Source organism: Rattus rattus, chromosome 12 (assembly GCF_011064425.1).
Source record: "Rattus rattus isolate New Zealand chromosome 12, Rrattus_CSIRO_v1, whole genome shotgun sequence".
NCBI classification, from domain to species: Eukaryota; Metazoa; Chordata; class Mammalia; order Rodentia; family Muridae; genus Rattus; species Rattus rattus.
Window position 1 is genome coordinate 93,034,276 of NC_046165.1, and position 19,274 is coordinate 93,053,549.

Sequence of the window (19,274 nt, forward strand, 5' to 3'; positions counted from 1 at the left end):
GGCTATTTTGGTTAGTTTGAAAAAAGTGTCCACATTTTACATTTTTAAGGAAGTAAAAATTACAGTCACACCCATGCTTCTCCAGAGACCCTGATGATCATATCAAAGGTTGATCACTGCGAAGCTGAAAAGACTTTCTGAGTTGTTGGATTGAAACAGTTGTTGAGGTAACTATACACTGGGCATGCATGCAACAGCAGAGCTCAGACATCACAATTGCATCTGATGGCTAGAAAAATCTTTTGACCACAGGTTGAAGTGGCTGATACATTTTATTTCATTGCTGGTAATTTTCAAAGGCCTTTTTCTAACAGTCTATGTTAAGAGCATGACTTACTTTCCTTTTGGTTGTTACTGGTTTTTGTTTGTTTGGTTAGTTGGTCGGTTGGTTTTGTTTTCGTAAGTATTTTAGTAAGTTTGAATGTTTTTGTCCCAGCGATTCGACCAAGGAAAGCCAGCAAATGAAAATTTGAGCAAAAGTCATTTCCTTGACAGTGAACATTGTCTGACTTCTAAACCAAAAATTTGTGATAAGCATGCATACTTCTTAGATCCTATTGTTAGGTAAAACTATGCGTTGATGTTCACCAACTTTCAGGCTAAAAGCTCTGAATAAGGAAAAGAACATTCCAGATCCTCCCACAGTCCACATAACTTGCTTGGGTGACTCAGAAGTATGAAACAAGGAGCATAAAACATGGTGGAGGAGGCCTCACCATGAGAACAACAGAGCCTGCTCCTGGGTGCCTCTTGCTCATGACCTTCATATTCTAGGTGTGCCTATAAACCCTTCCCCCCATATCCTGAGCTGGGTGCTTAAACCTGATCTGGCAACTGCAGAAACATTGCAAGAAGCTCTTTCTTCTAAATATATGAACAAAGGATAAGAAACACTGGAGGAAAACTGAAACTACAAAGAGATGACTTTCAACTGTGAAGATAATGAAGTCTGATTTGTAAGAGCTGGTGTCAATGCAGATCAAAACATACACCTGTCTGGGAGAGAGGGAAATAATATTCACCTCCACTTCTTTTACTTTTTATTTTTGATTTACTAAAATATGTGTGTACATTGTTGGCCATCTTAAATTTGTTTTAGTAATCCATTTCCCTTCATTACAAATTGGGGTGGTGACCATCATTCTCCTCAAAAAGAGAGAAAGAAGAGAAATGTGCATTAAGGAATCTGGCCACTTACTCATTTTAATTTTGCATTGCTGTGATATATGGGAAGATATCTGACAATGAAAAAAAGAAAAATATATTTCTCTTTCTAATAAATAAAAATAATTTAAAACACTAGGAACTATACATGACTATTTTAGTATGTTCATTTATAAATGAAATAATTTTCTTTCCCAAAATACATGGAAGCAATATTCAAGGCAAAGAGAAAGATCTGTCTAATTTTATTTTCTTGCAATTCTTGCATATTCTAGTGTTTCCACCAGTGATTCAGCATGTAAGAGGAAGAGAAGTCACGTCACCATTTATGCAGTTTGTCAGCCTTTAAAAAAATAGTTCTGGTCTCCTGGGAGTCAACATTCATCTTCAACTTCTCTGATTGGAGGGATCAGGCTGCTTGTGGATTTATATTGGTTGATCTGGTTAGCCATGTGGGTACTCATGGGCTTGATTTGAATGTTTCTGGGATAGGCATTATCCGTCTCATCTGTAAACCATTTCTTTTCTGCTAAAGGGCAAAATGGATAGAGAACAAGAAGGAGAAATGAGAAGCTTAATTAGTCCTAGGTTGAGCTTTTGGAAAGTTCATTGAAAATGCATAAAGATAATCAATAGAAGCCGGCAGTGAGTAATTGCTAAGAAATGCAGTGTACAGAAGCCCCCCAGAACCTGAATCATGCCTCTCCTTCCTGTAGTAAGTGAAGAACGAAATAGTCCCAGCTATAGGGACTGGGAGGCATTGGAGGAGACCAACCTCAGAGACTATGCTGGTATAGATGGACGCCATCCCTAGTGCAGAGCACGTGGTTTAGAATCTTTCTGAAGTTTAACCTAGTCCCAGCTTTGCCTCAATTTTGTTATAATAAGCAGACTCAAATGCTCTTGTTAACTTTACTGCTTCTGTCCTTTCTGCATCCCTCTGATGGTTTGAGGAAGGGGGAAGACCTTAAAGGAATCCCACAGGATTTGCTGGCCAATGAGAGTAAAAATCAGAGTAGAATAGAAAACTGTTCTAAAAGAGACTTGGAGGTGGCTTTTACTTACAGAATGAGAATTCTGTGGGTGTGAAATCATGGAAGGAGTTGCAGTGGCAGTCTCTCAGCTGACTATAATAACCCAAGCTGTGAGCAGAGAGCTCATGGTGGCTTTCCACTTTCATCCCACCCCATTGCCCCCATGCTAAGAGCTTAGAACAGATATGGATGAGAGAGACTGCTGAGTCAGGGCCTTCGGGGGTCTCTGCAGAGGAGCAGCCTCTTAGCTGGTTGTTTTCCAGGGTCTAACTCTAATCTATGACCCTTTCTAGAATTCAAATTCTTTGAAAAATTAGCCATGTGCACAGATTAGAAGCAACTGGGCAACAGAACATCTAGCTTGGGAGATTGTAGACTTCATTATGGTAGCTTAGGGAAGGAAGAGGGGAAACAAAACAGCTTTCAAACACATTCACTGCCCAAGAGATGGTGATTCCTCTCAGGTCCAGTTTTTTTTTTTTTTTTTTTTTTGTTTTGTTTTGTTTTTTGTTTTTGGTTTTTCTTAGTTGTTGTTTTTTGGGGTTTTTTTGTGTGTTTGTTTTATTGCTTATGAAATCATTTGTATATGCCTTGTGTCTGGTTGTGAACCTATGTGTTAAAATGATTGCCCAGCTGTGTGTGTGTGTGTGTGTGTGTGTGTATGCCTGTGCACACAAATGTGGGTGTGCTTGTCCATGTGTATACATGTAGATGTATGGTATGTGTGTGCACACATACGTGTGAGTGTGCACACATGCATGCATATGTGTGTTAGCTCATAAATGTTAAGTATCTATGATTACTTCATGATAGCTCTGCTTTTTTCACCATATCTGGTGCCCTGACTTCTCAATGTAGCTGCCTCTGGGGCTAAGGGAAAGCCTGAGGAAGGTTCAAGAGCCCAGTTTAGCCCTCAGGACACTTGCTACCTCTTGTGTGCTTCTCTCTGTGATCCCTCCTGCCCTGGCTCTCTCACCTATTACAATTAAATTCACTTTGATTTGAACAGATTGGATGATAGGAATTCATAATGCTACATCCTCACAGTGAAGCTAACTGATTAAGTGCTTTAAATTATTCCCCCTGACAGAATGATAAAGTTACAATCTGTTCTGAGATGATCTACAGCTTGCCAGCCTCCTACAGCTTCTTTCTACATTCATTTATCTCTTTGTCAAGCAGAGGTTTTCTTTTTTTTTTCCTTTCCCTGAGCTTCAATTCCATAGATCTTTTAAAGTCATCAGCACATCTGAATTATTAATGAGGCTTTAGAGGCAAGACTCCTGATGGGCTGGTTAAAAAAGGTTGTATAGAAATCTGGGACTGTGTACACATCAAAATAATTTCAGCTCCATTTAAAAAACCATTTAGTTCAAGTGTGACATAGATGAACCATTATGCATTTGTGGAAACCAATTTTTTTGTGATCTACGATTAAACTAACCTTTCAGAGAAGAGGAGAGTGTGATGGTTATCGTGCTTTAAAAGCATTGCCAGGTCTCTGAAACAATTTCCAACTACGACTTCCTCAAACAGCTTATGTGCAAAGACGGCTCTCAGAGAGGAGCCTGGTGTTTATGCTGTTTGCCCAAGCTGCCCTTGGCTCTTGGCCGAACAGTTACCGAGAACAATTTTGCTGAAGGGATTTAGTGCTGGGTTGTACATGCCAGGTAGGAAGAGCAAGCCTCACTGATTGAAAGGAGGGTGTGTTTTGGGTGAAAAACCAAACAGCTGCAATTCGCTGAAATTTTTACAACTGCTGCGGAGAATAATTGTTCAGAATTTAGTATTTACAGTTCAATTCAAAGGGGGCATTTTGACCTTTCACCACGGAAAGAGTATCAATTTCCTCCAGCTGCCTTTAAGAAAGACAGCATTCTTGGCCTCATTTAAGCTCCTTTCTCTTTAAATTTCTTGCCCAAAAGAGAAAACCTAGGCAGTATAGCCCATGTGGTTTGAGACTGCAGCTTCAAGCAAGGAAAGGGTTGAAGCCGAACACCTCCTCATTGGGAGGTGAGGGTCTCACTGTTTCTGAGAGAATGCTGTATAATTACAATGTCTCCTGAGCTCCAAATGCCTAGGCTGTGGGAGGCCTGGTCAAGTAAGATGTTGAGGAAATAAAGCTAGTAAGATGCTCTGGACATTGTCTAAAATGTTTGGGGACAAATGTCTCCTGGACAGCATCAGAGGGGTTACATTTTAATGGTCATCAGCCACTAGGCTTCTGTGGAATGTCCTTCAGGTAAGATGGGGACAATTTGGCACACACAATCTTGCCATTTAAAGGCAAAGCTGTGCCAACAGATCACTGCAAAACTGGGCACTAGAAATGGGACTCAAACAGGAATTCTCATAAGTACTGAAGTGGTTAAGGCAACTCCACTCCGATGCTGCGCTGATCTCAATGCTCTCTGTGTCCTTATTTCATACCTGAGACAAGAAATTCTGTGATTTCTGGGGGCCTTCTTGGTACCAGACCCAAAATCAAAATACAAATACAAAACAGAACACCCATATTTGTTCATAAACTTCTTGTGTTTGATATATGCATGATAGCCTCATTCCAAGGATACTGTGTGACCTGTCAGGAACTTTTATCATAAGGCACTAAGAGATAGGGAGGAAGTGACATGCCCCTTTACCTGGTGAGCAGACTGGTATAACAAAATAAAATTGGGAAAATGACTCGAGGTAAAAATGACTGCCACACCAAATGTGTACCACAGTGAGCCAACTAAGCTACTATGTACACTCTGGACAGACTATGTGGAGGTGGACTAATGAAATAGCACCAGCTTGTGGGCTAGAGTCAAGTACCTCTGGATTTCTCACATACTATCTGCTCTGAAAAGGTTATGCAAAGTATCTTACTGTTATTCATCTTCTCTACAATAGGGATGAGAAAATAACTTTCCTAATCTTGTTGGCTATGTCAACGGAGCAGGCATCAAGGACTTACTACACATTCAGCTACACAGTCAGCAAATAACATTTGCTATGTTTGTTACTGTTAGGATTCAGGCACTGTATTGTAGTGACTAAGTGACATAGACTTTGGTGTTCTTCATATTCCATATCTGTCATATGGAGATTCTAATAACCACAACACCTGGCTTTATCATGAGAGGGAAATGTGTTTACAACTATAACTTGCTGAGTAGCTGTGATGACTGCTTTAGGCATTAGCTCTCTGTTTAGCATTGCTATGAGTATGATGTAGGGGTGGGTTGTACCTTCTGAATGTTGTGTTTGCACATCAAGTTCTTCAACGGAGGAGCCTGAAGCAGAGACCTAGGGTGTATAAATTGGGGTCTAGCCTGAAGAATGAAGATTTTAGCAAAAGAGATAACACAGGAGGATCTTGTAAATAGTCTTCATCTGGAAGGTGAATGTTATGCTGGGGAGTTCAAGACTGATGCAGTGGGTCCGTGTTTCTGACGCCAGCTTTTACCTGATGGATGTCCTGCCGCTTGGAAAACCACCAGCATCTTCGATTGCTAGTATAAAGAAATGGCTGGTTTAGCACAAGGGTTTAGACTTCCTTCTTGAGGAGAGTTATTAGGGTAAAGAAGGGCTGAACCACCCAAAGCTCCCAAAGCAGAGGAAGAAACCATTACACTGTGAACACGGGACTTTTGTTGGCTTTGTTGGTGGTCAGCATTGTGGGCTTTAGCCTTTTCATAAAACTCTCCAGAGAAGATTGCTGAATCGGGGAACTGATAGCACAGTAAAGGAACTTGGAATAACTGGCTCTCTGTACCACCAGGAGCTGAGGCTTTGAGAGCAAAGGCATGGAAAGGAATACATTTGAATACAGAGGACAATGAGACAGCAATAGCTACAAAGAACTCCAACCTATAAGGGCAACTTCATGGGGTTTCCTGGATTACGTTTGTGATAGGTAGTGTGATAAGCTTCCTACACTTAGAAAACCCGATGCCTCCCAGGCAAAACTATGTGCTTAGCCTCCTCCTCTACATCCTTAGCAGAACATAGCCATTCCATACACAGAAGCATAGTTTCTACCAGACTCTGACAAATTTCCTCTTATCGCATTTCTCTGTAATGGACCACTATGACCATCCATCCTTGCATCCAGCCAAACCCTGAGGATACTCTTTCCTCCTAGGTAACAGAAGTTTCTCCTGCTTACTTCCATGTGCAGTCTTCTTATGGGAGATACTTATCCAGCTTAGTGACAGATGCCCACAGCTACTCCCTTATCATATTATGACAAAGCAGAGATTGGCTGATGGAAGCTGGTGGAGAAATTGATTTGTACCCTGTCTTATCTTCTGCTCCCAGAAGTTTCTGTACTTTCTTGTTCTTCAAGGAGCCTGTTGCTATAGGAACCTGGAAGGTTGATATAATTGTCTCTATTGGGATATAGACACCTTTAAGGCATTCCTCATGCTGAAAGACAGTCAGTCAAAGGTTCCTCTGGTCACCTAGGATCTCAATATTGCTGCCAACAGGCATAGTCAGTCTCTCTAGTCCCTAAGCTCACAGGGCTTGTCCCCCTGGCTTAGAAACAGAATCTGGCTCCAAGAGCCTGACACCAGCAAATCAACTATGTCAACACCTCAGGCATTAATTGCCACTTTTCCAAGAATAAACCAAGGGGATGCAGATAAAATATAAGACAGTTTAAAATGTAAAAATGATTTCAAATACATAGGGTGTGTGTGCCCGCTTTAATATCCTGAGTTTAATATCCTAGCCTTAATTTCATAATGGAATTGGAAACATCTCCAAAATATAGGGGAGACTGGGTTTGTTTCAACTGGATTTGAGAAGGACCCCAATGGTGGCTTTTAGGGATGTTGACAATTCCACAGTTACCAGACAGCGGGTGCAAAGCTTTTCCTCCTCCTCTCCCAACTCTCTTAACATCAACCCTTTCTAGAGCCTGAGCAAAGCAGTCTGAATGGCTCACAAACTGCTTCTCTTCCAGAACTGGGGAAATCACCACACTCCAAGTTGTGATTCTTATAAAATGTATGCATTTCTCTTTTCACAGTGTTCTCTCACTTTCTAATATTCCTTGTTTGTTTCTTGTTTGGGTGAGGGAGAAGTAGGGAAGAGACAATGAATAAAGGACCCATGTGCCTCCTCCCTAAGGAAGCTTTTCTTCTCCTGAAAGAGTTTGCAGTAAAATGGCAAACAGTGGAGGAGGGTCTTCACTCTATTAAAAGTATAGTATAGAAGTTTCAGCTAATAAAAGAGAAGTCACCATGATCCTGTTGCCACCAACAAATATATCACTAGTTACCTCTGATCAATTCTCAATGATCTTCAATTATCCAGTGGGGATTATGTGCCTAAAGTCCAGAGAAAACTCCCAAATTTCATCGCATGTCACAGTTTTTCCCCATTCCATTCAGTTACAGTCTCATCTACGGGAGCCACTAACCAATTGCATTAAAAAGACACTTTGGATTGGCTTCTGTCTGCCCCATTTGTGGTTGGGATTTAACAAATGTCTGAACGACATGTGGCAGGAGACATGTGTGAGCTCTTTCTAGACTGAGTCATCAGCCCCATCAGAACGGGGCTTGCACTCTCAAGTGGATTCATACAGTTTAACAGCTTTAACTTTGGTTCCTACTAATCAAACAGGTAAACAGACCAATGCATTTGCCATTAATAATCCTCCTCCTACAGATGAAAGGAGGGTCCACTATCAACAGAGAAGCACATCTGTCAAATAGAATAGCTGTGAATGTCTTACAAAATATCTATCAACCGGCATCATGGTTCAATTTTGTGGGTCTTGCCAAGATCAACACAGAGATGTGAACAGACCAGTGGGGGCTGAGTTTGGGCAGTGGTGATGGGGAAAGTGGAAGAAGCTGGGTTTCTCAATGGGAAAATGCTTTTGGACTTGGGGCAAGGTACCAAGGTGGGCAGGGAGGCCACGTGCAGATTTGAAGGCAAGCCAGATGGAGAGAAGTTACCCCCAGATTACCCAACCCCCAAGAACACCAAAACAAACTCTAAGGGATCTAGCCATAGCAGCAGCACAGCCTCATTGCGCTGAGCAATTGAGAGAGTGGAGGAAGAAAAAGAAGGAAGGAAGGAAGGAAGGAAGAGAAGGAGAAAGGAAGAGGGTGGAGAAGCAAAACAAAAGAAAGAGAACCACAAACAGAATAATTTAAATAAAAATAAACAATAACAGAATAAAATTTGTAACTCCTTTTTTTAATTCCACAAAAGTTTCACAAGGACAACGTTATAGAAGAAAACCCCCAGCAGTGGCTAGGTCATGCAGAACCATTAATTGTCATACCTTGGCCCATTCTAGTCATCCTTGTTGCACTTTAGAGAGAGAAGTAAGCTATGTGAGTTTTACAATGCTTTTAAACTGTCATATTTCCTGTTGAGCACTTTAACTGGCACATTCGTATAGTTATAAATGTTCTGAGGGAATAACCTCATAACCTCCTTTGCAAAGAATGCATGAAGATCTCTCATGATCCAAAACTAGGGGACATGTATGTATATATATAAATATATATATAGTTATATATAGTTATATATAAAGAGATAGCTAGATGTCATATATAAATCAAATACATAAGGACAAAAATCATTTGAAAAAAAAAAACACTTCCACTCATAGGACTTTTAAATTTACATGTATACAATGCCTCCCCACCCATTGCTGGTTGGAATACTGCACTGCCCCTGTCTTTGGTGTTGGGGAAGGTGAAGGTTCTGACAGAGCCTCACCATTTTTGTCAGTAAAAGTGCTTGTCAATCACACAGCAAGCAAATCTCCAAAACCATCATGCTGGAGGGGACAGGGGATAAAAATCTAAACCCAAAACATTCACCATAAAAACACCTTTTAAAAAAGAGATGCTAAAGATATGACAGATATCCCCCCCTCCTTCCTAACCCCTGTTTTTTTTTTCCCAATGGATTTCTAAGTAAATATCTCAATTAAATTCATATGAGCCCAAGGCTAGTCCACCCATACCCGAATTTGGTTATGGTGAAGTTGGCCAATTCCTAAGACATAATTTGCATGCATAAAACATCTGATAGTTGCATATTGGGAAAAGGTATCTGTCAATCTTCCCTCCCTTGCTGACTAACAGATTTTTTTTAAAAAGAAAGAAAAAGAAACAAAAGAAAAAAATCAACTACCGCAATGTGTTTGGCTCACTGTTCCAGCGTCCTTCCAATCTTACAATGAAGGGGAAACTCTCTCCCCCATCAGTCATCTACCCATAGGGATTGGCTGTGTTAAAAAGGGTTACCTATGCTAGACCTTTCCTGCCAGCCTTCTGCTTTGGGACAGAGCGTCATACAGCTGTGCCGGCAATTTAAATGTGGTCGCTAGCTTTCGTCTTTCTTGAGTCAACTGTGTCTCCATCCTCCTACGTTCTGATTTATCTAGTGAGTCATCTCTTACAGAAAAGCATTATCTGCCACTGGGTCTGTCTCCTTCCTGCTCCACCACTGCCCCAGCCTGAATTCTACTGGGCATGGGGGCCCTCGTTAGTCAAACAAAGGGGAGTAAAAAGGTCCCTTGAGAATGTATGGAAAATACTTGCTCTCTTCTGAGCGTTATTTATTCTGTACATAAGGTAAGTGGTTCACCTTTGAAAGGATGTAAAAGTCCCAGGAAGGCAGTTCTTAATGACTTACATCTGATATTTATGATACATATGGCTTTTCATCCCAAATGTCAAAAGTGAAAGACAAAACTAGCTATCCCTATGGCAGCATAAGGAGACAGAATCACAATTGAATATGTGATCAGACCTCTTTCCAGGTAAATGAAATGACTAAGATTTGGTACATCCAGGAGTAGAAACCTGTTTTTCTCTCTGCATTAAAGTTAGGAACATTCACTTAAATACCTGAAAGATGCTAGCTCTGAGACAAAAAGGCTTTGGTGAATAAGTTAAAAAAATTTCCGATGCTCTCTCACAGCAAGCAGATACTTAATCATCTTTGAGAACACTTGGAAAGCTTCTCAAACGTTTTCCGATACTTCAGCCCAGAGTGGAAACAATCAATGTGTTTTCATTTCTTTTGGTTGCTTGTTTCAAATGATTGTGTGCTAACTTATTGTGTGTATATAAAAACTGAGAGAGAGAGAGAGAAAAAAAAAACAAACAAAAAAATGAAAAGCAAAACCCAAAGCATTCTGATGATCCTGATAAACCAGAATAAACCTGCTTTGACTAACTCACAGGTGTTCCCTTCTAACCTGTGAACTCATTCCTGCAGTGAGCTATTTATGTCTGGAGGATGCCTTTGGGTTACTTTCCCCCTAGAATCATAAACAACTTTTGGTCCATCCACTTATTTGCTGTTGTGCTCAAGGGTTTTATGGTGGTGAAATAAAAATGACAACCACATGCACACTATCATACATATGCAAAATGTGTTAAAAAAAAAAAGAAAGAAAGAAAAGAAAAAAAAAGAGGGGACTACAGGGAACAGGAAAGTTACTCTGCTGGAATACCAACTGGGGAAATGAGTAGCAGATACAGTTTCACACACAGGTGCCGGTGGCTACACATATCAAAGCCGCTCTTCCTGAACGTACTTCTGTTTGTCGCGGGACTCCCTGGACTTGGGCCGGTTTGGCCGATTTGCTGTGGACGGGATGGAGTGGACAGAGGAGCTCTTCTTACTGGACGACTGTGAGGAGTGGGAGGAATGAGACAGACTGGCCCGGGATTGGCCAGCGTTGTGGTCAAACTGCATCAGGCAGAAGATCAGGTCTGTCGGTACGAGTTCAAACTCGTAGGGGGGATTGGTGATGACGTACCTAGACAGAGAAAGCAAAGGTATCGCAGGATGAGCCAAGCAGGCATACCACTGACCTCACCTGTACTCTAAAAGAACTAATTCCCTGGCTATGTCAATCTATCTGAGGAACTGAATGATGTACTTGGTCCAGTCACCTCAAATTCGCTTCCAAATTAAAGGAAATCTTCATGTTTAACTCAACAAGGCAGCCAGAAGCCCAAGCAACGGTGCCAGGTTAGAGATTGAAAAGCCACATCATCATTTACGTGGGCCAAATGTCCAAGGGTCAAGTTCATGACAGTCACCCAACTGCACAGTAACTTCCATTCTAGAATGTCTACCTGGTACCTCTTTAACAATAGCCCCCTAGTTATGAAAGTTTGACCTGCCTTCTGCCGATTAGGTCAAGCTTTCTCTCGCTGACACTAGCCATAATTACAATGATCAGCACATTGCCTCTGCAGCTATAGATCTCAAAGTGTGGTCGCGGAAACTCCCTGGAACCTCAGAAAAATGCTGGTTGTTGGTCTAGGGATGTAATTTAGTGGTAGAGCATTTGCCTTGAATGCAAGAGGCCCTGGGTTCAATCCCTAGCACCAAAAAGAAGGAGGAAAGGAAGGGACAAAGGAACAAACTAAAAACAAAAGGGGAAACGGTTTAGTAACCACCCGCCACCCCACCCCACCTCCACCCCCACCCCTCCTACCTCCCCTACCACCTCCCCATCTATTGAATCACAAGCCCCAGGGTAGGGCTCAGTAATTTGGTCTTTGGAAACTGGGCAGAGGAGTCTCCTACTTACTGAGGTACAGCAACACATTAGTCCGCAACAAATTTTAGCTCTGGCTAAATACTGCAATTCCCAAGCATTAAATATATAAACATTGTTTTGTAATTTTATATGTACATGCATGCTTTTTCCTTACACACACCTGAATTTACTATATCACACTATTTTTATTTTAACACCTCAAATGATTGTATTCTATAGATCTGAGAAACACCTTAAGGCCCTCTTTTTTTAGAGTATAGTAAACAAACTCATGGGTTTGAGTAATTCTAGGATGCATCCTTAATGTTTTTCCTGCCATGAGTTTATTAAATTAAGGCATATCAGAAAAAACCCATAAATTTAAATATATGAAAGAAAGTGAGTCAATTATGAAATATATGACGCAAAACTATCAGCAATGTGAATTATCTCCACATTAGGAAACAAGGAAGTTATGCACAGAACCAGAGCTTGAGATTCTGACTTCTGCAATGGTAAAGGAGCTACTTCACAAAGCACTAATTCTTCCCTCAATGGCTTCACCTGTACTATTAGTAATTAAAAAATCTTTCTCATAACTCCTCAGCTTCATATCAGATTTGATGTAGGCAGTATGTTGAAGGCATGCACACAGAGACGTTTGCCTGCAGGAGACAAGAGAAGGTATCAATACCACTGCACTCAGGTGAGATGGCAGAGTGAGAACACACACTCACCTTTTTGTACACTGGCTGGGGGTACTGAGGTGGGCATCTCTCAGCCGGTAAATTCCAAAACAAAGCATGTTATATGTTTTCAGAGCTTTGCAGAATAGATCACCATAACAACCACCATCCTGGGACACAACAAAGGGAGTGAGAGAAACATCAGTTTTTATTTGCTTGGGAATCGAGGCCCGGGGGAAAGAGAACCTTTTCATCAAAATACAATTCCTTGTCTCTGGAGCTGAAGATCTATGCCAAGAGACTGTGTGGCTGAAGACGTCAGTGTGGCTAACAACCTGGACCCAGAATTCTTTGACTTTAAGGATCTGACAACTATGGGAGCTTCCTCTGGTGTCCCCACAGGTCTGTCTGTAGCTCAAACAAGTTTCTGTTTTTCCTTTACCTAAGGGGTGTGTGTGTGTGTGTGTGTGTGTGTGTGTGTGTGTGTGTGTGTGTGTGTGGAGAGAGAGAGAGAGAGAGAGAGACAGAGAGAGACAGAGAGAGACAGAGAGAGAGAGAGAGACAGAGGGAGACAGAGAGAGAGAGAGACTGGAAGGTCTCAGTTGTATAGCTAGAGAGTCAAAAGGAACCCTACAAAGTAAGGATTCTATTTGTCCCCGCCTCGAGTGTGTCCACTGTGATGGGACTGTGATATCAAACTGCCCAAGTGATAATGAAAACTGCTGCAAGAATAAAAGAGACCCCACAAGACCTACGTGAGAAGACTCTTTCAGATAAGGACAGTGTGAAAAGCACAATTTGCAGACCTCTGAGATGTCTAGGGGGATGAGGGTGTGGGAGTCTACAGGTGAGATAACTGGGATTCGAGATACTAACTGGTTCACAACTGCACCCCAAGTTCTGGGGCTCAACTCACAAGGTGAAAACAGTGTTCACGTTTGGAAATAAGTCAAAAATTCTGGGCTTCTTGCAGACACATGACTCAAAGTAGACTTTATTACAGAACTGCATGACAGAATGGATTTGTTCAGAACAGAGAGAGACTATATTTGGCTTTGATATCACTGGAATTAGGATGATGGGCATTATATTAGACTACAAAGGTTCTAACATCTTATGACTGTTGAAAATACTAGTCTGATTCAGGTGTATTAGTAAGGAAGTGACAAGGAAAAGAGCCACCAATTATGGAATTCCTTTTAAAATGGCCCCAGATTAATATAGGTCCTGGCCCACACAAGGGCCTATGTTACAAAGCAAGGCATTCTCCATAATGGGGCATTCTGGGCAACAGTATATTTTGTTAAATAGGTATAAATATCCCCAAGACTCATGGTTTCAATCCTTAAACTCCTTCTTCAGGTGAGTTTGGAATGAAAGTCAAGGTGGGACACTTCTTGAAATTCCTGACCCAAGGAAGTACACAAAATCCCAAGGGAGATTCTGATCTCCTCCACTAAAGGAGGCCTGGGAAAGGTTGACTGGGTCTAGATTCAGAAATCCTAAGACCAAGGTCTTGAATTAGAGACATCAAGACATCAAAGGTACCAGTTGAGACCCTGCCACTTTGGCTAATTGTTCTGGAAACACAGAACAGCCTTGATGCTTCAAAACCCACCAGTGCGTGGATGATACTATGAACAACGTATCCTCAAATAGAGCTGTTTCTACAGAGACCAGCGACTTCTCAGAAGTGCAGTACTATGGCAAGATGCTGCAAGGCCAGAAGCTCATTGCCTTATAGTGGGCTAGTTCTGGCCCTCCAGAACAGCCGTCCCTGCCTTGTCAGAATCTTTCTCTGTCAGAACTAACATCTTGTGACTAATACAAACATTTTGAAATCTATTAATTAGCAGACCACTAACTTCCACTAGGCCAGAAGTTAAAAATGTCACCAGACAACATCCAGGGCCTATAGGAAATCTCCTAGACTGCTGTATCTGCTTCTGGTATCCCCAACAATGGATTTTAAAGTTGTCTCGATTTATGGCTTTCTTGGTTCTATGAAACTATGTAACTTCATGAGTGAAACTGCTTTCATGTGGAAACAAGGAATTTGGGGTATATAAGTATGTGTTGTTTCTTAACCATGGTCCCTCCAAATGGCTCAAAAATAAACTATCTCTTATTCCCCTTTAAGATGAGAGCTGTAATTTTTGTGTCAACAGTATATAGATACAAAACTATGACACTGGGATTTGGGGCCAAGCATCCCTATTTTCAGGTAGAGTCAAAGCTGAGTGGCTGGGTTATCAAGACGCTGCTAAAATGCTCACCAAACCTGGCTATGTGTTGTTAGCACCTGCCCCTTTCATCTCTTTGTGAAGAAAATACCTGAGGAAGGCAGCTGTGGAGGAAAGGCCCTTAGCTTCAAAGCCTTGATGCCTTGGTGCAAATGCCTTATGTCTCAGTTGCCAGAGAGCAACACATCAAAGATCTGGTAGGTGAATTTGCAGGAATATCTCTGCATAAAGCTTGGGGCCTGGTGAATAGGGCTCCATAAATTCTACTTCTATTGCAGGGGGAGAGAAAAACGTAGATACCTAGCTAGTCATCATTTGACACAGTTCATTCAGATCACACTTGCTGCAAACACTGGGCTCAGGAGTTATCTAAGCTGTAGACTCACCCCTAAGTCCGCAAAGGGCCCATCCAACAGGGCTAACTGGGCCACTCGGCAACGGTCCCTGTTGGCTAGTGTCTGCGGAGTGCTGTAACCCCCTCGAAGTGCATTCTCCTCAGCTATTAAAGCTTCGAGCTCTGGCGTGGCTCCTCCTGTCACCAGGGTCCGTATTAGGGTGAGGATATTGTCATTGAAGTATGTCTGGAAAGAGAAGGTAGAGGAGAGGCATTCTTAAACCAACACCAGAAAGTGACATCCAAATTACAACTTTCCTTGGTATCTCCCATAAAAGATTCTGGCCTGTCTCTTCAAATGATTTTCTGTGGGAAGGGAAAACACAGCAGCTTCCAATTATTCCAGTCTTTTCTCTCCCACTTGGTTCTACTATGGAATACATACTTAAATTTTTTTTCAGAGGATTCTTCTTAAAAGGAGAATGCCCCTCCCCCCAAAAATTGCTTTTGGCAGGCATACAAATACTACCTCACCACTCCTCTGTAAGCCTAAACATCAACTCTGTCACTGGGGACAAAATAAATGTAGTGTGCCTAGGCTACTACCCAAAGGAAGGTAACCTCTGAAAGCCTATCACCGTATGTTAGGGGGCCACCCACAAATGGCACAACTTCTTTCTGTATGGAATGAGATGCCAAGAGAATCTAGGATGACACACTCTACACTTTGTCATAGGCTTTGATAATGGCTGGACCCAGAAGGCCTTGCCAGTAAACTGGCTGCATAAATCTATGAGCCAAGGAACTTACTGTGCATGTCTTAGGATGTTTGCCAATAGCCTCAGCTGTCTGAGGCAAATATAGCTGATTAAAGAACTTTCCCCTACAGGTACATTTCTCTCCCACCTGGAACGTAGCATGTCTGTCTGGAAGAAGGCAATGGGGGCTTTAAAAACTTAATTCAGGTCTAAGAAAAGACCTTAAAATGGCACGAGTTACCCAACCGAGTGTGAGGAAATACAAGCTAAAGGTGGCTTGTTCCATTTTCCTCCATGAGAAGAAGGCAAAACATCTAAATAAAATCAAACCCAGTCATGGCTACAGCTTTTGAGGATCTATGTGCCTCAAGAGTGCATTAGAAAAGAGAGGTGTGTTTTATCTGCAACTTCTTTGAGAGTTTACCTGGCAGTGAGTCATGGAGAACAAAGCAGACTAGGATGAGGATTCATCCCAGTCTGTCACTAGCTCTTCATCATTCTGTCCTGGCATCAGTGCTTACACTCAAATCAGCATGGCTATTAAGATTGAGTTTATATGCAAAGAATTCCACATGGACTTTAAAGTCAAAAAGATATTGCTGGAGGGCCTGGATTTCATGTTCCTTATTGAAGCACTCAACCAAAAAGCACATAGAATTCCAACCGCAAAGAATGCTGGGAAAGTTACATGCAGGCTCTCTAGCTGAGAATTTATATTCAGAGTTCAGTTGTTCCCTGGTGTGGACAAGCAGAGCTTAGGACACCCAAGGGAGCAGATGCATATGGGGTAGATAAGGGGACTGGAGTCTCAGGGGCTACCCCCCTTTGGGTAGCAGCCCAGTCATACTGCATTTTATTGTGCCTGTACAGTCAGAGTTGATGCTAGGGCTCACAGAGGCAAGATGGCATTTGCATACTTACCAACATCAGGTTTTTGTTTTGTTTTGTTTTTTAAGACTAATCCTCTGGATTTTTTTTTTCCAAATCAGCATCCCATAGTTAAATGCTGTCTTCACTCAGAAGTTGTGGCCTTAGAAAGTTCTGGAATATTTTGGTCTCAGTGTCATCACACATAAAATTGAATATCAGAGCATGTATATAGGATTCCTGATTCTCAGCACCTGATGGACTGAGAAACTCAAGGCCAGGAAGTACTGGTAAATATATCTGACCTGATCCCAGAGACAATGGGAACTGTTGTTGATGACAGAAAACAGTCACTCTCATCCCCAGATATCCCTTGACTGTTCTTTCCTGTTTCAGTTTTTGTCCTAGAAGCTGGAAGGCCATTATTGTCCTTCTTGAAACTCATATCTCAGTCAGCCTCAGTGCCTAAGCTTTCTCTAGACTAGTGGTTCCTAGCCATACTAATTGCTGGGATCATTTAATATAGTTTCTTATGTTGTGGTAGACCCCCCACCCACCCATAAAATTATTTTTGTTGCTACATCACAGCTGTAATTTTATGAATAATAATGTAGATATTTGATACTCAGAATATCTGATATGTGACTGCCGTGAAAGTCATTGGACTCTAAAAGGGTTGTGACCCACAGATTGAGAATCGCTGCTCTAGACTAAAGAAGAACACAAGGAAGGCCCTGTAGACTACATCCTAGAGACTGATTAAATTGATTAAAGACTTACTAACATTTCCCAATATTTTCCCTATAGTTAGATAGCCCACCCTCAGAAGCAGGGGAATATCCTACCAAATCCAATCTACTATACTAAATAAGGGAGAACTAGACACAAACCTGACAGGTGCCTCTGTGCTCCAATTACCATTCTAGACCAATGGCTGGGAGATAATTCCAATCATTGGTACATAGATGACAAACATTCGCAATCCCATTTGCTGATACACTGGGCATGGTCTACCCAAACATAAAGAAATGAGGGGCATTTTTTCTTTAGGAAGGAAACAGTTTTTAAGATAAAATCCAAAGAATCTTTTTGATTGGTTAGGTAGTCACTAGAGAATAAGCAATGGTAGAGTGATGCAGTCTAAGTAGGACAGCTATAACACCCCCTCTGAGGCTCAGGGAACAAGAGAAGGCAGAACTAACATAATCTAGAAGATGGGGAAATATACACCAAAAAGGGGTCTTCTGGATATGACATGGCCAATGACAGCTGTGGTCAACTGCACAAGAACTACACAAAATTGGGCCAACTAATATTTCAGCATGGATAGGGGGAGGAGTTAGTGAGACCCCCACCCCTCCTGGAGGAGTGATTGGCAGTTAAAAACTGTTGGAGGAAAGGCTACCTATTATTTTCATCAGCAGTGTAGCCACAGACAAATTTCCTTGCTTTAGTAAATATATTCCTACTCAAGCTCAGGCAAGAAACTCAAATTAAACTCAGTGAGCCACAGACAAAATGAAAATGGAAAAGTAGAAGTAAGAGGTACTGAGTCAAAGAGTTTCAGTGGGATACAGAAATGAGAAGAAGGATGTACAATTGAATAGAATTTACTACACACACACACACACACACACACACACACACACACACACACAAAGGTAAAAAGAAAAAGATGTAATAAGGAGCATATAGGATAGATGTTTTCCCATTACAATTAAAAGTAAAGGGAATTACTTATATGACTTCAAACTTAAATTGCACTGGAGGTTCTACCCAATTTGAAAGACCCAGAAATCCCACTCTTGGGAGTATACCCAAAAGATGCCCCACCATGACACAGGAGCACATGTTCTACTATGTTCATAGTGGTCCTATTTGTTATAGGTCCTATTGTTTCCAGAAGCTGGAAACAATCCAGATGTCCCATGATAGAAGAATAGATACAGAAAATGTGGTTCATTTACACAATGGAATACTACTCAGCTATTAAGAAAGGAGACGTCCTGAGTTTTGCAGGCATGGATGGAACTAGAAAATATCATCCTGAGTGAGGTAACTTAGACCCAAAAGGACATGCTCAGTATGTTCTCACTAATAAGTAGACATTATCTAAAAAAAAAAGTACAAAATACCAAAGATACAGTCCACAGAACTCACAAAGGTCAACAAGCTGAAGGGCCCAAGTGAAGACGCTTCAGTTCCACTTAGGAGGGAGAAGAAAGCAACCACAAGAGTGGAGGAAGGGATGGAGGGACAGGAGAGGGAAAGGGGATAGAAGCGGGGAGAGGGAAACGTGATCTAGTATTGGATGGAGAAAAAGGAAGCCCTGAGAGCCAGCAGAAAGAATGGAAACCTTGGGAGGAAGGAGAGACCTAGGAAGTGAGAGACTCTGAAGACTCAGGGCATGGGGGGTGCAGCTAGATGAAAGGCTCTACAGTGGGGAGAGGGAATTTATTGAATCCACCTCCAGCAGAAAGACAAGGCATAATGTGGGGGATGGGGTTGCTATCCCACAGCCAAAGCTCTGACCCATAATTCTTCCTGTCTGAAAGAAATGCAGGGATGGAAATGGAGAAGAGCCTGAGGAAACAAAAGTCCAGAGACATGCCCAAAGTGGGATCCAGCTCAAGGGAAGGCCCCGAGACCTGACACCATTACTGTG

General features: G+C 41.8%; 1 protein-coding gene across 39 annotated transcripts in view; it reads right to left on the reverse strand.

Annotated features, from left to right (window-relative positions):
- Positions 1–253: 253 nt before the first annotated feature.
- The window catches only part of Kcnma1 (potassium calcium-activated channel subfamily M alpha 1), a 694,984-nt gene continuing 675,963 nt past the window's right edge, over positions 254–19,274 (reverse strand). For 9 of the 39 annotated variants that reach the window (XM_032917294.1, XM_032917321.1, XM_032917309.1 and 6 more), the window contains 5 exons: positions 15,037–15,231; positions 12,459–12,577; positions 10,765–10,989; positions 8,488–8,516; positions 254–1,693 (listed from right to left, as the gene is read on the reverse strand). In XM_032917294.1, the coding sequence (XP_032773185.1) occupies positions 1,539–1,693; positions 8,488–8,516; positions 10,765–10,989; positions 12,459–12,577; positions 15,037–15,231 (723 nt within the window). In that variant the 3' untranslated portion in view covers positions 254–1,538. Of the gene's footprint in view, positions 1,694–5,649; positions 5,696–8,487; positions 8,517–9,574; positions 10,990–12,458; positions 12,578–15,036; positions 15,232–19,274 lie in introns of those variants that run through there. The other 30 variants (XM_032917322.1, XM_032917310.1, XM_032917320.1 and 27 more) reach the window with 14 other exon arrangements.